Source organism: Eptatretus burgeri, chromosome 2, assembly GCF_056783735.1.
Source record: "Eptatretus burgeri isolate ZD-2024b chromosome 2, Ebu_testis_v1, whole genome shotgun sequence".
Classification (NCBI taxonomy): Eukaryota; Metazoa; Chordata; class Myxini; order Myxiniformes; family Myxinidae; genus Eptatretus; species Eptatretus burgeri.
In genome coordinates, this window is record NC_140962.1 from 62,798,502 (window position 1) to 62,819,192 (window position 20,691).

The window sequence follows — 20,691 nt, forward strand, 5'->3', positions numbered from 1 at the left end:
ACTCTACTATCACCTTTCAGGAGATTTGCATGTGCAGACAAACAAACAAACAGACAAACAAAAACTTAAAATCATATGTTAGATATATTGTATATGGCGTTGGCCCCATGTCAATCACCTGAACTTGAAAAATTAACATTACGAAATCAGGTGATGACGTCATAATTCGGAAACCGGAAGTCCAATTCTTTTACATCGGGACACTCCCGGGTACATGTTCTGTCAGCATGTGAAGTTTGGTGAGGATCAGTCCAGTACTTTTCGCGTGCATAGGTCACAGAGAAACACACACACAGACAGACACTTTCAAATATATGTATATATATATATATATATATATATATATATATATATATATGTATATATATATATATATATATATATATATATATATATATATATATATATATATATATATATATTCCCTTACAAGGAGGCTTCAATGCAGGAGGGGGCCATTATACCCATCACAGCCTACACAATGGTTGCCATGATGTGGTTGCTTGTCCATGCTCTATCCTTTTAGGAAAGCAGAGCATCAAGGAAGGAAGCAGCGCATACCATTTCAAATTTCTTTGGTATGAGCCTGTCAGGATTCAAACTGCCAACCTCTCAGACTCTGAGTAGGCACTCGAACCGTTAAGCCACCAAGTCTGGTGGCTTAACGGTTAGAGCGTATGTTTTGAGTTATTATTTTAAAATATGAACTGCAGCCATTAAATAATAAAAGGTATTTGAATAAGTTGATAACAGTTAGAAAAAATATCGATAATTTATCTTTGTTGGGTGAAGTTTTGTTCCTTTGACTTGAATCATATTTGTTTTCATGCTTTCTTGTGGTGACTTAAAGCCAAGTTTTAGATTTGCACATGTGTGTGTGTTTTATACTCTGCTTCAGAAAGGACATTTCCCACGACAAGCTGTGCAGTCATGATGGACAACATGTGCTTTATGGTGTCTTCTGACAACAAAACGTTTTATAATGCTCAGAATCATTGTGAGGTCAGTATTGTGTGACGTATAGTGACGCCCTATCCTTATGTATGCTTTGTGCAATAACAGTATGCAGGGGAGAGAAAGGTGGAGCAAGTTGTTGCGCTCCTCATATAATTTTGACGTTACAGAATTGGGCAATATTTGCTGATTCTTCTGAACAAAACTGTTGAAGCTCAGACAAGTTGCATGGGGATCGTTGATGGACAGCAATGTTCAAGTCATGCCACAGATTTTCGATTGGATTTAGGTCAGGGCTCTGACAAGACCACTCAAGGACATTTATCTTTTTGTTCCTCAGCCAATCCAGTGCAGCTTTGGGTCGTTGTCACGCTGAAAGATGAACTGCCGTCCCACTTTCAACTTTCCTGCAGAGGGCAGCAGGTTTTCCTCTCGGATTTTTTTGTATTTTGCTCCATCCATTTTCCCTTCTATCCTGACAAGTGCCTCCGTCCCTGCTGATGAGAAACATTGCCATATCGTGATGCTGCCACCACCATGCTTCACAGTAGGGATGCTGTTCTTTGGGTGATGTGCTATGTAGGGTTTGTACCACACGTAATGTTTTGTATTTAAGCCAAAAAGTTCCATCTCGGTTTCATCAGACCCCAAAACGTTTTGTCACATCACCGGAGTGGATTTTGCATACCTCAAACGGGACTCAAGGTGGGCTTTTTTGAGTAATGGCTTCCTTCTTGCCACCCTAACATACAGGCCAGACGAGTGGAGTGTTTGGGATATTGTCACGTGCACACAGTGACCAGACTTTGCCATAAAGGCATGTATCACTTTCAAAGTTGCCATTGGCCTCTTGGTAGTGTCATGGCAGTTTTGGCCACCTCAAGACAGAAAACCCTTTCATTCAATATAAGCTGTTTATTCAGTAGTAAATATCAGACAGACTCGCGTGAGGAAGCCTAACCTGGAGCAGTGTCTCAGGTAAAAACTTAACTATATATCGAGTATTATGAGTGCATATATGATCCCTACAGGGCATGGTTAATACATCAAAGGAAATTAGTTGAACAAAAAGAGACCTCTTCGCGAAACAACAGATGAAACTTTGTAAGGTTAACAAGCTCAAATGAGCTAAGATCCTCGTCCTCTTAATGATGACGTCATAAAAACGAATATGACTTCATTGTGATGCATCAGGTTTGCGATAAATTATCCGTGCTAATGCCCGGCTTGATTCCCGCAAACAAAATTCAAACAATTTGCCTAGTTTCGGAGATACTGGTATAGGCGATTTCCATTAGCGGCGATATTATGACATCAACTTTTTTTTTCTCGGAAGAATTTCCAAAATCTGGGATGGTTACTGCCTGCGCGTGGGCTTTCTGCATATACATGGGAAGTTTCACGAAGATCCGATGAAAACTCTGGGTTGTGAAACAAAAAATGTCAAAAAAATGGGAATGACGTCATAAAAATTGATATGACGTTATAGTGATATATCATATGTGCGGTAATTCATCTCTGCTAATGCACTGTTCGATTCCCACAAACAGAATTCAAAAAGCTTGCCTAGTTTGAGATAATTTTTGAAGCGATTTCCATTAGCGGAGATATTTTGACATCATAACTTTTTTTTCTAGGAGGATTTTTCAAAATCGGAGATGGTTCCTGTCTGTGCAGGGTAATTTTACATATATATGCCAAATTTCAGGAAGTTTCGATGAAAATTGTAGGCTGTGAAACAAACAAACAAAAAATGTCAAAAAATAGGAATGACGTCATAAAAATTGATATGACATCATAGTGATGTATCATATGTGCAGTAATTCATCTCTGCTAATGCCCTGTTCGATTCCCGCAAACAGAATTCAAAAAGCTTGCCTAGTTTCGGGGATAATTTTTTAGGCAATTTCCATTAGCGGAGATATTTTGACATCATAACTTTTTTTTTCTAGGAGGAATTTTCAAAATCGGAGATGGTTACTGTCTGCGCAGGGTATTTGTACATATATACGCCAAGTTTCAGGAGGTTTCGATGAAAACTGTAGGCTGTGAAACAAAAAAAGTCCACAAGAACAACAATGTGAGTAAGACTTAGAGATCCTCCACGAGGATCTAAAAACATCACAAACACAGGATGGAAAACGGTCTGTTATCGGAGCTTGCTTATTGTCCCGGTGAAAGAGTATTTAATTCCTTGCTGCTCATGTATTATTGGAAGAAATTTGAATTCACTGTAAATATTCAGTGATGAAATATCGTAGTGGGTGGAGCCGGTAACTTTGGCAACCATTATTTTTTTTTAATTTTCAAATGGTTTCTGATCACTATCATAGAAATATTCAATCACAGGTGAGATATATTTCCTTTCTTACAATATTATTGATACCTCCGACCTCTTTACGATGTCTTATCTAAGGGGCCATTAAAAATGTTGTAGTTCAAACGTGGGGGTTTGTGTTTGTAGTTTGGTGTGGTTGGGGGTGGGTGTATATCCAAACGTTATTTAGTTTTCCACTTCCAAGGGGTTGGGGGGGGGGGGACGACCTTTTCCAAGTTTCCAAAGTCATTATGGAACGACCTTTTTCGTTATAAATTAAAATGAGCTGTAAAAGGACTTTTTGGACGTTTCTGGGTGAGCTTTCCTGTAACCTTAACTCTGATTAACTAAGTTTAACTCGGATTGGATTTAGGAAGAATGGGTACATCCTGGAGTTAGTGGGGAGAGTTGGTGGACTGAAGGTAGAGGAAGCAATGCTGGAGAATAGAAGGTAGAAAACAGACTTCCATTCTACCTGCAAGCTGAGAACACACTTTGGAGATTCCAATAATGGTGAGAGCTTTTGACTCCAATCAGAGATTCCACTTGTTGATGTTGTCAGTAAGTTTGATAATTAGTAAAAATAGTATGAAGTAAATTAGAGATGAAGTTGCCATTCCACTTTATTTTGAGTTTGTTTGAAAAAAATTTAAGTTTCATTCCGTACCAGCAGAGGGCAGTAAAAATGCATTGGAAATTCATGCCATGCTTCTCCATTCATCAAAATGTTTTTCCTTCACTCAGATCTACTGGAATTCAGTTGATAAAGTGAAACAAATACTACATTATCCCCACACTTAAAAAAAGGGGGGGGGAATTATAATCGGCTTCATCTGTCTATCTGTCTCTCTGTTTGTCTGTTTGTCTGTCAACCCGTCAGTCCATCCATCCGTCACACAATATCCTCCTCAACAGTTGGGCAGAAATTCACCAAACTTGGCAGTTATGATCATCATATGGCAAAAAGGTGCGAGAGTAGTAGAATTTTTGGCCCCGCACCCTGGAGCAGGGTCAAACTGTTAAATGGTCAAATACCAGAAAATCCAACTGCAGGCACATTTTCAAAACGTTTTTTAATGAAACTTCATGTTGCTGTTCATCTTTCGGCTGCTCCCATTAGGGGTCGCCACAGCGGATCATCCGTTATGATCCGCATACTGATTTGGCACAGGTTTTATGCCGGATGCCCTTCCTGACGCAACCCTGGTCGCCTCTTACGACACAGGGATCAGGATTTGGGTTTCGCCATGATTCCAGGCTGCTCTGCACCTTTTAATGAAACTTCATATATATATATATATGCAATTACCATTGATGAATGCATGGAATATGTCACGATTTTTTGGGTTTTACGCCTTGTTCATACCCCCAAGGGATGAGGACTTCAGGCCACATGAGTCAAAACATCAGAATTTTTAATTAAAAATTTGATATTGGGTTATTTCTGACCTAATAAAGTTGATATTTTGGAATGGAATAAAATTACTTTCATCGTAATGAGTCACCCCCAAATCAGAAAAGTGGCTTCCTCCCACAGTTTGAATTGCAGGAATCCTGACAATGTCCTGTCATAATTTTAATGTATCTCCAAACTTCCCGAGATAAGGTAAGTGTGTTTCAAACATTAGGATGTAATTTTATTTGACGATTGATATATAAATCTGTTCATCAAAATCACTTCATGAGATACAAGTCACATGACAAAATAATGTCATCTCAGCACATCACATATTGTCAACCACAGAAAGTAAGATTGTTGGCATTGTTGACATCAAACACTGCAGCTTTGTTTATCATTCTGCAGATCAGTACTGTATATGTAGAAATTGCAGATGCAAGACAAATGTTTTAATTTTTACCTGATTACGATATCGAAATATAATCTGACAACCATTTTTGTTGTGCATATTATTTGGTGATCAACCACACTGGGAGACTACATGTACTTATGAATGTAGATTTATCTTCTCACCGATATATGTACTTAGTACCTGCTTCTGCTGGCTATGCTTTTGGTTTTGGCATTATAACATAATCCAGATATTGGTAGAAGAATGTCAAGAAGAGCTTTCAGAAAGAAGCTGGACCTATGCTCCAGAACAGCCATAAAGCACCATCTTTATTGTTTCACTTTATCGTGAAGTTTCATCAACATCGGTTTATAATTGTGGCCTGTCAGTAATTCACGTATAAACAAACAAACAAGAAAGATGTCGTGCAGATGACAATACTTTCAAAATCCTGAAAACAAATTTGACCATGAAAATAATTGGTGGTTGAATTCAGTAAGCTGATCTGAAAATCCTTTTCAAATTTCAAGTCAATCTGATGAAAATTGAGGATTTAAAAAATTTGACATATTTGTTGACCTTTGGTCAATGTTGGACTTTTTGACCTGTTGACCTCAAAAAATCGGCTTCTTGCTTATGACAAAATCTACCATATGGTAAAGTTTTGTGAAGATCGGTTTAAAATTGTAATCTGTAGGCGACAAACAAACAAACAGACAGTCAGAATAACAAAATCGACTGACCAATATACTTGAAAAATCTTTGATTTTTCCAAGTAACAACAAAGTCTACCGACCAATATACTGTACTTGCAAACTTCGATTTTGCTAGTATCAAACAAGAAAAAGAGCAATCAGAGATTGCAGACCCTTGCCTTGCCAGGACTTGTTTTGTGTGGTGTGTTGTGTGGTGTGTTGTGTAGTTTTGTGTTGTGTATTTTGTGTGGCGTTTCTGTACTGGTTTGTTTCATAATTAATATTGGACGTACATAACTAGAACTACAACTTTATAACTGCTAGCAGTGATGACCGGGTACCAAGACGTTCCACTTTGATCAAAAACTTGGTGCTGACCCATGACATTTATTGTTATTCAGTTAAATTCAGAATGGGATTAAAATGAATTCAATTCAAATCACATGAAAGATGAAATAGGCACAGTCCTGCATTGGAGTCATCAGAAGGAACCTGAACAGGCAAAAAGAAAAGATTAAGTCATCAGGAGGTACCTGGATAGGATTCGAGTTTCAGCTGCTACTTGTCTACCCTCAAACCCATCCAGGCACAGCCAAGTGAGCCTTTTTCCAAAAAAAAAAAGAATCCAAATCAAAAAAAGAAATAATTCTTGCTGCCAGACCATGCATCCGATTATGTTGAAATTTAAAACCTATATTCCTGATTACTACGAGATCATAATTCTGAAGTTTCACATCGATCGATGAAGTGGTTCAAGAGAAATATATATTTTATAAAAGATTTTCACTCATCCAATATGGCTGGCAGACCATGTGATGCATGAATCATTCGTGAACACCCTGGCATCCCAACGCTTGGGGAACATGTGCGTGAAGTTTCCCCTCAATCTGTCCAGCCATTCAGGGGAAGAAGAACTTTTATAGGTTTTATGGTAAATCCATTATGGCTGCCAAACCATGTGACCTATGATGTTATGGTTGTGAACATTGTATTCCTCATGAATAGCTGATATAATATCTGATAGACGATCACACCAGTAAAGTTTTGCTTTCCATCTGTTCAGCCATTTCAGGGAAGAAGATTTTTGAAGATTAAACAAATAAAATAACAATGTGGCTGCCAAACCATGTGATGAATGACATCATCAATTTTTTTCTGTGGATGAATTTATCCATAGATGACGCACAAAAAATTTTCATACTAATCAGATTTAGGATTCTATGTGTGCAATTATGATGTCATAATGAAGACACCTGTGAAAAAAAATCTCACTTATTCCCCTTGTGGAGTTCTTGCCATGTGCCAAATTTTAATTTTTTTCCTAGGTGTGGTTTCAGAGATAGAGGTCCAACGTTTTTCCTTTTTTCAAACATGGCTGTCACACCATGTGACCTATGATGTCATAATTATCATTAAAACATTATACATGGGTACTCACTCCGGTGATGAAAATATTGTGTCAATACAACAAGCAGTTGCAGCGAAAATCACTCACGTGCTGTGCAGACAAACAAACAAAGACAGACAGACAAACGGACCCAAAAGCAATATCCTCTCCTCTGGTGAGGGTAACAAACAAAATAACAAAGTGAACCAACCAATATACATACAAATCTTCGATTTTGCAAGTAATGAACAGAGAGATGAAAAAGCACTCAGAGTGACACTTAGCGAAATGGAATGGCACTCGGTAGAGCACAAAACTCCGCCAGGCTCAACAGTTTACAATTTTCCTCCCACTGATAGGTTGGATCTGAATCCGGACTTTCATGAAAATCAAATCGGCTTGTTTTGTCTCCTAACCGACTCATCCACGTAGTTTTATCATGAATCATCCACAACTTTTGAGATATCATTCTATACATTGTTTTTGGCCCTATCTCTCAATTGTGAAGAATCTCAAAAAATTATTGGATCCAGATTCAAATCTTCACTGAAATTGAATGGATTTGTCCTTGTCGCATACCCAATCTGTTCACCAAGTATCATCCAAATCCATCCATAACCTTTTGAGATTTTGTGCCATATATAGTTTTTGGTTGTGTATCTCAATGGTGAAGAATCACCTTAAAAAATTGTAGTATCGAGATCCGGATTCGGATCTTCACCAAAATTATGCGTTGCTGTCCTTGGCTGGTCACCTACATACACAAAAGATTTCAGAATGATTGCTTGAAAACTGTGGCCAAAAATCGTGTGACAAACAGACAGACAGACAGACAAACAGACAAACGCTACAGACCAACGTACTTTGCGAAAAACTTTTTCGCCAAGTAATAACACACATGATCAACCAATACACTGTACTTGAAAAAAAATCTTCGATTTTCGCAAGTAACAAACAGACAAAAAATTCAATACCCTCTCCTCTGGCAAGGACAAAAATGCAAAAGAAAATATTTTGGCAGAATTAATTTAAATACAAAGAAGTGTACAAATTACAGATCGATAGTTCTTCAGTTTAGTTTGGCCCTTTCATGATACTTCATTTTTGGTGTGATGAATGATCATGCAGATTAGTAATTTCTATTCTAGACAAGTTCCACTTTTCACTGACTATCAGGTTGCAACTAGAAACGATATTTTGGGATCCATTGTCCTTACAAAAACGTCTCATGAAATCTGATGGAAAATCTTATCACGTTTCTCTCAGATCTAATAAGAAATAATAGGTGGTATTTCATTTGTCAAAGAATACCTTGTTTTATGCTTGAACATGCAAAATCACTTTGAGGTTATTTGTAAAAAAAAAAAAAATGGAAAGCACGATAGTCTAACATTATGGATCAGACCCCTACCTCGTGTTTGCCTCTGTTTTGTTTCTGGCTAAAATGACATCATCACTCACAAACTTAATATATGTAGAGAAGTGTTTCTAAGAAATGTGAGCCATTGCTTGCAAGGAATCTAGGATAACTTTAAAACAGTTTCATTCACATTGACGAAGCAGCTGATTTACTTGAGGAATCAAGCCACAGTACCTCATTTAAGTTAGGTCTGTATTACCTTAATATTGCGAAAGGCTGAAAAGTATCAACTCAAAATGTCGGCATTAAAATTTTTGTTTTAGTATTTTGATGCATTGAGTATTCAAATAATTTAAATTAGGGAAATAAAATTTACAAACTGTACATGTCGAACTGAGCTTTCACAAATAACAGGTAAACTTTATGTCCATTGATTGTTCATTTCAGAGGTGAATAATTTTGTGAAACGACTGAGGTTGGTAGTTTAGTTGTTGTCATTCTTTGCTGCTTCATGCCAGGCTACAACTTTCAGATCCATCCTCATACTGTGGGATTAGGAGATGAGAATCGAGCAGTGTTTCGAATCGGTACCAACAGAAACTTTTTTGAGCAGTTGGTTGTTTTGTGATTGTGACCGTTTTCCTGTAACCCTATGATTTATTTCCACGAACACTTTGGAATGACAATGTTTGGAACACTGGTTGACCTTGCACAGAACAGGAGGAAGGAAACTTCAGCAGTTGCTGCAGTGTGCTAATTTGCTCTTTCCGTCTCTCTTGGCAAAACGTGGCACCCTATTTTAGTTTATGGAACAATACACTTTCATGCAGGGAAGACAAAACTAAAACATACATCAGAATGCTTTTGTAATCTATCCACAGAACCAAGGAGGTGCATTGGCCCAGATCCCAAACCAGAAGACACCAGATCTTTTGTCGTTTCATTTATCTACGTTGGAGACTCAAAATGAAGCACTTCAGTCTGAAGTTGATAAACCAAACTACTGGATTGGTAATGTTAACAGTCATCAACTTCACATCATTTTAGACATACACTGCCAAAAATAATTTTCATAGTAAGAAAATATTTCATTAAAATAAGAAAAGTTTGCTTCAAGCAAACAAAAAAAAAACCATGAGAAATCTTTTGTTCTGGCTAGAAAATTTTTCTCTTGCTTTTCTTTTTTCAAGAAAACTTTTCTTATTTTAAGAAAATATTTTCTTACTGAGAGAATTATTTTTGGCATTGCATACATATTAGGTTTGCTTGTTCGTATGCATATCGGACAGGAAATCAGTGAGGAGTCTGGGCCACAGGTGTGTTCCATTCTCTAAGGGTAGTAGTAGTGTTACTGATTCATTGCCCCCTGTGGGTTAGGGCTGGGACTTTGGAATATGGCCAGAATGCCTGGGATAACTCACCTACCCTTCATGCAAAGATACCATGTGACCTTTAAAGTGCATAAAATAACGCTAGCATTTGGGATAACCAGCTTAACATATATCCAAGGGATGGCAAATTTTGTGTCGGAATGCCCTACTTCCAAAGCACTAATCTGAGAAAGAATAAAGGAAATAGAAATGGCCTGTTTGGCTATTCCCACCTGAACACATAACACTGGATGATGCTGGGACCTTGAGTTTAAATTGCATACAATGTGTTGGTTGTCAGTTGTCTGCCAATGTCCTGATAATTCATTTTGAAATGCAAAGATGTCTTCTCACACCTTTGCTTTGCATGTTGAAAAATAAACAGTCTTCCAAAAGAATTACTAAAAAAAGAAGGGTTAATGGAGGGTTGGAAAAGGATTATCGGGAGGCAAGTGAAAGTGATATAGGGGAAAGGGGGAGGGGAAGAGCATGAATAAATTTCAATGACTTTACATTTGGTACGTAACATGTAGATAGCCTCCAATCTATACTGTTTGTTTTTGACTGATTGAGCATTTTTGCTCTCATATCCAACATTTTTCTTACCTGTTAATCCTCCCCACGTCCACCTTTATTTCGTTGAGGTTATCATCTTTCTTTGTTGCTCTCTTCTGCTCCTTTCCCAATCGATCAGCCACATACTTGTTTGTATCCGGTAGTTTCCCCACCACCTCGCTCTTCGGATACGTTTCCCTTCCATTGCTCTCCAATTATCTGAAATTGTGCACCCTGTAGACTAAATCTCATATAGCTCATGGATATCAATTATTTTCTACTTTAGTGTTCTGTATACATTTCCTCTTTCTGCAGTCTCTTTCAGCTGATCTCTCTTTTATTATCTATTATGTAATGCGAAGCATGGTGTCTGTCTATGTGTTCGACTGTCTCCCGTTTCTGGCAGCCACTTCCCAAGTTGCATTTGAAAACCTCCGCACACAGGCAAAACTCAAAATTCAACCAGAAGAAATGTATGATACCAAACAAGATACATTTTAAACATATAAATACAACTTGGGATCGCAGTTTGTTTATTAACAGTGCATTAAGATACGGCCTGGGTAAACATACTTGCCTCTAAGCGACCAGGCCTGGGTTTGAATCTCGGCCTAGCTATAAACTGTCATTCTGGTGTTTCACAGACTGGGTCATCAATATATGTGCCATCCCGTCTACACTCGTTGGTGGATGTTAAAGATCCCATGGTGTCCTTCGTAAAGAGTGGTCGAGCTATCGGCAGCACCCTGAGCAAATTGCAAATTCCTGCCTGAGCAACTGTGGGGAATGCAAGGCTAAACCACCCAGTATAACCCTTGATGCTTTGGTGACACTGATGCTTTGTGACAGAGTACCAGGATTATCACAAAGTTTAGCAAACAATGTCAGCGTTGTTAATAACAGTAGCCTTTACTGAATGTCTTTGAACAAAGGTTGCAGTGTTAATCATTTAATTAAAGAAAATTCCACATCCAGCATTGTGTCCCAAAAATAATGTTTAATAATAAACTTCAAAAGGGTCCAAAAAAATATTAAAATTTAATTATTGTGGACTCGATAATGTCATTCCTCAAGAGTTACAGCATCCATTTAAAATGATAGAGCACGGCCATATACAGGAGAGAGAGAGAGAGAGAGAGAGAGAGAGAGAGAGAGAGAGAGAGAGAGAGAGAGAGAGAGAGAGAGAGAGAGAGAGAGAGAGAGAGAGAGAGAGAGAGAGAGAGAGAGAGAGAGAGAGAGAGAGAGAGAGAGAGAGAGAGAGAGAGAGAGAGAGAGAGAGAGAGAATGAGAGAGAATGAGAGAGAATGAGAGAGAGATAGAGAGAGAAAACGAGAGGATTTTTGGGGGTGCGGGATCAAGGGGAGGGAGGGGGGATCAAGGGGAGGGGAGGGGGGGCAGGAAGAAGTTTCCTTCTCCATCTTCCTGTCCACCCCATTCCTACTCAATCCATTGTTTGTCCAAGTCCCCATCTTTATTTTCCATCAACTCCATTGTTGGTATCATCCCCAATTCCTTCTACTCTTCCTTTTGTCCTGTTGCATCCTGATCCGTTCAGTGTTCCAGCTCTTCCACGAGCCTGACTACACAAACAACTGTCAGAGGTTGGCAACCATTGTGCTTGGTTGATGGGCTGAATGCTCTCTTTCTGTGTTGAAGTTCCTTGGAAGGGAAGTCATCTCAAGTATGAGAGGTGTGTGTGTATGTTTATGTATGTGTATGTGTGTATGTGTGTGTGTATTAGGGTGGTCCAAAAACATAAGGGAAAAATTCAAAATTTGAATATTCTTGGGGCATGTTGATTATTTTGTTCTACCTGACTAGAAAATACTCCTGGCCAAATTTGCCACATTTCCAAAAATATTTAGGGGTCCATCAAGCGGAAAGAAGTTGTTACATTCGGTGGGGGTTGCTACATCCGGTGGGAGAGAAGAAGATGTCAGTGGGAGAGAGGGAGACGTCAGTTGAGCTTTCGGTTCACTGTCGGTCGGTGTTAAAAGTACTCTATTTTTCTTTTTTTATCTCTAATTTTTTTCTTCTTTTTGATTCCCAGAGTGAGTGAGTATGGCGTGTTCTACACGGAAAAGCACGGAACTGTTCCTCTTGGATCAACCATTGGAGAAATTCACCGACCACCAGTTGCCCACTGCCCACTGAGAACATTTTATGCTCTTTCCTTTCATTTTTCCTCTTTGTATTGTGACATTATAATGAATCCGTTGAGAGACTTTGATGGACCCCTAAGCCACCTCCAAATCTGCTAATTTTTTGTTTCTTTGGGTTTTTCAACGTCAGGAACGATTTCGCAAACATGCCCGCGAGAAATTCGAACTTTCATTTTTTTGGACCACCATAGTGTGTGTGTGTGTGTGTGTGTGTGTGTGTGTGTGTGTGTGTGTGTGTGTGTGTGTGTGTGTGTGTGTGTGTGTGTGTGTGTGTGTGTGTGTGTGTGTGTGTGTGTGTGTGTGTGTGTCAGCATTTTTCGCAGAGATGGCCAAACGGATCTTCATGAAACATTCAGAGGTTCATCAATGAGTGCCGTGGAGTATTTTAGGCACAAAAAGAAATTGAAAACAAAGTTGGATAAAAAAAAATTGACGTATAGTGTGTAAGTCTTTGTAGCGACATAAAAAGTAATATCAAATGATCCCCAAACCCATTCCTTAATGAGTGTAGGAAGGTGTTTTAAGCCATGACAACAAAATAGAGAAAGAACAAAATTTGATTTCTTCAAAATGCTCACAGGATTAGAACATTACTGGGCAACGCCGAGTACCCCTGCCAGTATTATATATTGTGAACCGTGGTGTCTATCTGTGCACGTGTCTGTCTCCCGTTTATGGCGTCCGCTTCCTGTGCTGTGTTTGAAAAGCTCAACATGCACTTTTCAAATGATGGTAGAACAGGCATGAATATGTTTCCAAATACATTTTCGTAAGCAGGATATTTTGCCCTATTTTTAGACAAACTGAACCTTCGCCACCTGATGTTGTACCACCATTTCTCGATGGGTGGAATAAGTAGCTCACAGCTTTGGCTCTAAGTGAATTCAAGAGTGCAACACAATTGACCTTTTTAAAGTTCGTGAAATAATTTAAATCTCGAGATTAACTTAAACTTTTCCCATCACCAGGAATGGATACATTTGCTTGCTTTTTCCCGTTACTGGGGACGGGTACTTTTCCTAGTATTTTATAATTCACAATAATCTTGTTTTTCTATAAATCGTTGTTATTTGAAATTTATAAGGTAGGAGGGTTGTTCAGTATGTCTTGGCCTAATAACTAATAAGTTAGAGAGGAAAGAAATAATGGGGCAAAGGCATTTAAAACAGGTTGATATCACAGCCCCCATGATGCTCCACAAGCATTATATCCAGCTTAACCTTACAGATTGGACCATTTGTATTTCCAGTCGCTGGTATTGTTAATAGTCACATGAGATGTTTAGTGACGGGGTGAAAGTAGCTGCAGTCAATACATGAGAATTGTTAGCCACAGTGACATAATAAATGAGGACATGATTGGAATTGTGTTTTTAATGCAGGCGATTATTCCTTGAAAATGTTAATTGTTTTTTTACCCGTCAGCTCGATATATGTTTCTCTTTTTTCATTGTCCTCTTATTTTCTTCGAACCTCCTTTCCAGTCCTAATCTCCTTTTCCCACATATCATTCTGCAAATCATCTTCCTCTCACATTTTTAGGTCATTTCTATCATCTCAGTAGAGATGACCTAATAACCCCAGTCTCAAGTCTGTCTGTCCATCCGTCCATCCATCCACAATCAAACCGAGTGGAGACAAATAACCAATAGGGGAATGGATAGAGGTCGATGAGACATGCACAACGATGTAACTTACAAGGTCATGGTAAAACGTCACGAGGCTGTCAAAGTTGCGAAAATCGTCAATTTCAAATCGTATCTCCTCCCTCATTTATCAAGAGAGATCAAATGTTATTAGTGATTCAGATACTACGGACGATTATCGAGAACAACACGAGCCATTTTTTTGAAATTTGCTCTCGTTCCGATTTTATAGCCCTTCAAACTTCGTTCTGATTCCCCGTATGGGCCATTCATAAAGTACGTACATACAAAAAAAGTATTAAAAATTAACAACTGGATCTCTCCGAGACAAATATTACATTTGAAGCTTTTGTCAGATTTAACTAAAACAATGAAACACAAGTTTATATGCACACTTACTTTCATTTATGACATTAACATTGTCTTGAATGTCAATTTGTACTTTTATTTTCATAAATGACGTGCTGTGATATTAAAAGAAAATGGTAAATTACACTGCTAGGGACTGCATCGTCATGGCTTACAAACATCGGTTCATAAGGAACTGCTGGCTTTGCAAGCGATTAGCGATGTATGGGGGGTGGGTGGGTGGTCACTTGCCTGCATACAGAGGGGGTGGGTGGTTTTGAAACCCGGAAGTAGAGCGGACGTACTTTATGAACTGCCGCTATTCTAGTATGGCACAGAGTTACTTTCGACCTCTGGCAGAGATGACCGGCACTTCCGCTCGGGGGTATTTTTTTAATTTTGCAATTTTTTAATTTTGCAATTGCATCCAAAGAAGGCCGTTTATATAAAGCATGCAAAACGACATGATCATTTTTTCTTATATACAGTGCCTTCAGAAAGTATTCACACCCCTTGACTTTATCACATTTTGTTGTGTTACTGCTGGAAGGACAACATTCTCTGCAGGTCAGGTCAGGTATGGGAGCATGTGCCAGAACAGCGCGTCGCTGCGTCCACTTTCCGCCGGTACTCCAGGGGCCTCCGTCTGGCCATCCCCCAGGCAGATGCCAGGCCCATCCCCATCTCCTTGAGATGATGGTCAACCTGCTGCAACCACGAGGCATGTGGTCGGCCCACTGGCCTCCTACACTCATGAGACTCCCTCGCTGAGAGAATCTGGTGAGCAGGACCAGCGTCAGGAAAACGAGCCACATGTCCATACAGCCGCAACTGACGCTCACGGACTATGCAGGTAACAAATCTCATCCGAGTTTCTCTCAGCAACCGCTCGTTGGACACAAATTCCGACCAGCGATAGCCAAGGATTCTCCGAAGAGACCTGGTACCAAAGGAATTAAGTCTCCGTCTCAGATCCTTGGTCAGAGTCCAAGTCTCGCATCCATATAGCAAGACTGGAAGTACCAAGGACCTAAAGACTCGGACTTTCGTCCTCCCGCACAGGCACCGGCGGCGCCACACCCCATGATCCAGTGAATCCATGACACCCCAGGCCCGACCCAGACGTCTATTGACCTCTGACTCGCAGCCAGCAGAGACATGAATATCACTGCCAAGGTAAGTGAATCTCTCCACGACCTCAACATCCTCACCACAAACAGGCACAGACAGGACAGCAGCATCCAAGATGTCACCGAAAGCCTGGATCTTAGTTTTGACCCAAGAAACCCGTAATCCCAGTGGCTCCGACTCCACATTCAGCACCTCGACGGCCCCCAAAAGGATGTCTAAAGTCTCCGCAAAGATGACTGCATCATCTGCAAAATCAAGGTCCAAGATCTTGACATTCCCAAACGATGCACCGCAGCTAGATCTCTCCGACATCCTCCCTAAAATCCAGTCCATACAAGTGCTGAAAAGTGTGGGGGCCAGTACACACCCCTGACGAACTCCAGTAACAACTGGAAATAAGTCAGAGATGGTACCACCACACTTCACAGCACTCTCAGTACCAGAGTTGAGTTCAGACATCAGATCGATCAGTTTTGGTGGCACCCCACGAAGACCAAGAATCCTCCAGTGGACATCCCGATTCACTGAATCAAACGCTTTACAGAGATCAACATAGGCTGCAAGCAGCCCCTGCCTAAACTCTCGTCTGCGTTCGGTGAGGACATGAAGGGCAAGGATACGGTCAATCGTTGACCTCTTTGGTGTAAAGCCTGACTGCTCTGGACGCTGGTGCTCAAGCAGATGGTGGCGAACCCTATCAAGAATTATCCGAGCAAAGACCTTGCCCGGCACTGAGAGCAGCGTCACCCCTCGGTAGTTGTTGCAGTTTTGGCGATCACCCTTCCCTTTCCAGAGAGGGACAACAAGGCCCCTCTTTCAGTCAGTTGGGATGATGCCTGTGTTCCAGACAGAGCACAAAACTGCATGCAACGACATGAGTGCAGCATTTCCACCAGCCTTGAGAAGTTCAGCATGGATGCCACAGATCCCTGGAGCTTTGCCCCGTTTCAACTGGTTCACCGCAGCCCGTGTTTCCACAAGCGAAGGTGGACCACAGTTGATCCGAGGGTCAGCAACAGGGATTGTAACACCCTTGACGTCCAACTCGACAGCTGGTGGATCAGCCTGGTACAACCGCTCAAAGTAACCGGCCCAGCGGGCCTTCACTTCAGACTCCTCTGTCAAGAGCCTACCACTCTCCGCTCGAACTGCAGTGCTCCGAGGGATGGGCTTGGATGAACGCAATGCGCGAATTCCCCTGTAAGCGGGACGAGAATCACCTGTCCACAGGTGATGCTCTACCCCCTCACAGATTCCTCGCACATAGGCCTCCTTGTCCACCCTCAGTGCACGTACAGTTTTACGCCTCAGCTCCCTGAACAGCTCAGCTCTGCCATTCAGCCTGGCCCTGCGACTCTGTTCAATGGTATCCAGTGTCCCTTGAGAGACAAAATTCTTATTTGCCCTGCGGTGAGCTCCAAGACATCCACCGGCAACATCAGGGACGGTGGTCTTGAAGGCACTCCACAACTCTTCAGGACCCCCCAAAGCACCCAGACCCCCCAAGTGTCCACTCAGCCTGTTCGCAAACTCCTCAGCTACTCTCTCATCCCTGAGTTTGCCAACATCCAGCCTAGGCTGGGATGGTACCATTCTCCAGGATTTAAGGTGTAGCTTTAGAGTTGCTACAACAAGCCTGTGGTCAGTATTGAGGAACTGAGCACTCTGGTAGACGCTGCAGTTCTGGATCATCCTCCAACGACCGTCAATGAGGACATGGTCAATCTCCTTTGCCACACCGCCAGCGTTCGAATACCAAGTCCAGCGATGAGCTTGTAGGCGCTGAAACCATGAACCAGCCACCCTAAGTCCATGACTTCTTGCAAAGTCAAGGAACTTAGTGCTATTCTGGTTCATAGTTCCTGACACATGGGGACCAACACACACCTCATAACCATCCCTATCAGTTCCAGTCGATGCATTGAAATCCCCCAAGACTAGAAGTGTATCTCGTCTGGGGCACTGATCAACCACAGACTCGAGCGTGGCGTAGAATGCATCCTTCACGGTGAGATCACTCGCCTCAGTCGGAGCACAAACAGAGACCAGGGAAATGACACCTAAGGAGTGACGAATCCTTAATCTCATAATACGCTCGTTGAATGGTGTTACCTCTATTATCATTGGGGTCAGCTTATTGGACACAGCTACAGCAACTCCTTGGGTATGGTAACCATCAGAGCGACCAGACCAACAGTAGGTGTAACCACCCACCATTATCTCGCCGCAATCCGGTCTCCGAACCTCAGAGAGAGCTGCAATCCCGATGTCCAAACGCTTGAGCTCAGATATTAACAGAGACAGGTGATCATCCTCTCTTAGGGATAGGACATTCCAGGCACCCACCCAAAGGGACCGTCTCAGGTTAACCCAAGGAGACCGCCGTCTGGTGGCCGACACCTCAGCACCACTCCGACATGCTCTCCCGCAATCTGACCCAGGGATGTTACCCCGTGGTTTCCCTCCTATCATCAAAGATTGGGGGTCCCGAAGGCTTTGCCCCAATCTCGTCATCCGGTGAGCTGCCCTGCGAAGGGAAGCTGCACAGGAGGTACTCCCACGGAGTGGGTTTTCAGATTTTTTTGCGTTTTGCGGAATGAAGGGTTTTACGGTGGCTGGAGTGCAAATCCTGCCACCAACCTCCTAATGGAAGTAACCCAACTGCAGGAGGACGTCCGCAGACACAGTTGGGCACTAGATATGGATGGCCGTTGGCTCACAAAGAGCTCCTCCGCCCTTTGACAGGTTTTGTTTTTAATCCTGCTGGGTGTCCATATCCAAACACCCTCCTCACCAGAAAACCTGGTTGGGGAGATGGTTTAGTCACCGACAACACGACCATGGAACAGGTTAGTACAGGTTTACATGGTACCTGTAGCAGGTCACAGATCGAACCTGACCTGACAGCAGCACTTCACAAATCTAGGCTTTATGGGAGAGTGGCCAGACAGAAGTCACTCCTGAGAAGAAGGCACAGGATAACATCCCTGGAGTCTGCAAAAAGGCATGTGAAAGACTCTGAGAGAATGAGGGAAAAGATTCTGTGGTCTGATCAGACAAATATTGAACACTTTGGCCTGAATGTGAAGCGCAACATCTGGCAGAAACCGAGCACAGCACATCACTCATCTAACACCATCCCTACCATGAAGCATGGTGGTGGTGGCAGCATCATGCTATGGGGATGCTTTTCAGCGGCAGGGGCCTTGAGACTTTTATGGATAGAGGGAACAATTAATGGAGCCAAATACAGACAAATCCTTGAGGAGAACCTGCTTCAGAGTGCAAAAGACCTTAGACTGCGGCAAAGATTTACATTTCAACAGGACAATGACCCCAAGCATACAGCCGAAACAACACTGGAATGGCTTCAGAACAAGAAAGCAAAAGTCCTTGAGTGGCCCAGCCAAAGCCCAGACTTGAATCCCATTGAGAATCTGCTGAAAGACTTGAAGATTGCTGTTTCCTGACACTCCCCATACAATTTGACAGAGCTTGAGAAAATCTGCAAGGAAGAATAGGAGAAAATGCCCAAATCCAGATGTGCAAAGCTGATACAGACATAGCCAAGAAGACTCGAAGCTGTAATCGCTGCCAAAGGCGCTTCTACAAAGTATTGTTACAGATCTGGAAACCATTTGCATTTAACATACAGATGTCCCAAAAGTCAGTTATGTCGTTAAGTATGTGTGTAGTCAGATCCCCTTCCTTTTGTCTAGTGGGAGAATCAAGGCTGCATTGCGATTTCTTTCAGTAAGGTTATTACATCTAATAAACCTTCCCATCTGCATGACCCCTTCGGCCCATCACGCTCCATCACCACCCGCTGGCTGCTCGTACCTTGAATTCCTGAGAGGGGGTCTGGCAGTTCCACTTCTCGGCTCCCACGAACATTGTAACTCTTGTACATTGACCTTCACGGCGCTGACACTGTTACTCGTCGAGAGCGAAGCCACGTGGAGGAGTAACTGGGGTCTCCTGGCAGGGGCCGAGGTCCCGCTCCAGAAAGGTGGGCCGGAGGACCCTGTCCAATCAGGGGCAGACAGCAAGGTGCGTTTTCGCCAAGGCGCCCCTCCTCGTGGAGAGAGGCCAATAGATCTCCGAGACTCTGTAAAAAATGGGTCCGGTCGAGTTTGCTTTCACGGTGGCTGTAAGCAGTCATTTTTGTTTCACGGTGGCTGTACGGGGTTATGGAGTTTCACGGTGGCTGCTACGAGGAGTTTTAAGGAAGGACAGAGCGACCCTGACCTCCCTCCGTGGACCCTGATTGTTCACCACCCGAGCTCCGCCACGAACGAGTCTCTACGTGCGATTGGGGACCGGACCAACCTTTGTCAGATGCTGCATCGCGGAGCACGCCCTTCCTCCGACGGTCAGGTCCACCACCAAACTCTGACCCCCAGCTTGTCTCTCTCCACGGCTGCGAGGGTCCAATAAAGACTCTGGGTTTCTTTTCATTTTGTGTGTGTGTCTGCGTGTGGGCCCATCTTGTACGTAGATCTGAATAAGTGTTTTTGCTCATTGTAAATATTCCTTCTTGCATATTCGCGTTAAGTCTTGACTTTGTCTTTTTATTGCAAATAAACATTTTTATTAAATATTCCCAGTCCGTTTCTGTCCCTTCTTGAATTGGTCCAGTATGGTTCGGATCTGAGTTTAGGGGGGTTTTATCCCCGATAATCCGTTCATTCCAGCTGGCAAGGCTTTGGCAGTTTCCGCTCGGCTGCACCCGAACCGGAGTCGGTCGTTGGAACTCTGCCGCAGTCGGTAGAGTGACCCCGTGTAAAGACTTCAAGCTACCCCCCTTTCAAGTCACCTCTCGGTAATCTGAAATCGATTCCAAGTTACCCCCGGGGGGTAGCCTGAACCCGATTTCATATTACCCCCGCACTTTGACATTACCCCCCCTCCCTGATTTAGCTGAAATGATAAATTCTTATGCCCACAACTCATGATACGTTTGTTGAATAGAACACA

The 20,691-nt window shown here is 42.0% G+C and overlaps 1 protein-coding gene across 10 annotated transcripts in view; it reads left to right on the top strand.

Annotated features, from left to right (window-relative positions):
* The window catches only part of LOC147032166 (uncharacterized), a 59,577-nt gene that overhangs the window by 12,336 nt on the left and 26,550 nt on the right, over nt 1-20,691 (top strand). For 5 of the 10 annotated variants that reach the window (XM_085869523.1, XM_085869519.1, XM_085869522.1 and 2 more), the window contains exons 2-4: nt 899-1,002; nt 1,295-1,377; nt 9,385-9,514. Coding sequence is in view for 4 of the 10 variants with exons in the window: in XM_085869530.1 (XP_085725656.1) it covers nt 899-1,002; nt 9,385-9,514 (234 nt within the window). In the remaining 6 variants the exon portion in view is untranslated. The remainder of the gene's footprint in view (nt 1-898; nt 1,003-1,294; nt 1,378-9,384; nt 9,515-20,691) is intronic. The other 5 variants (XM_085869530.1, XM_085869528.1, XM_085869527.1 and 2 more) reach the window with 1 other exon arrangement.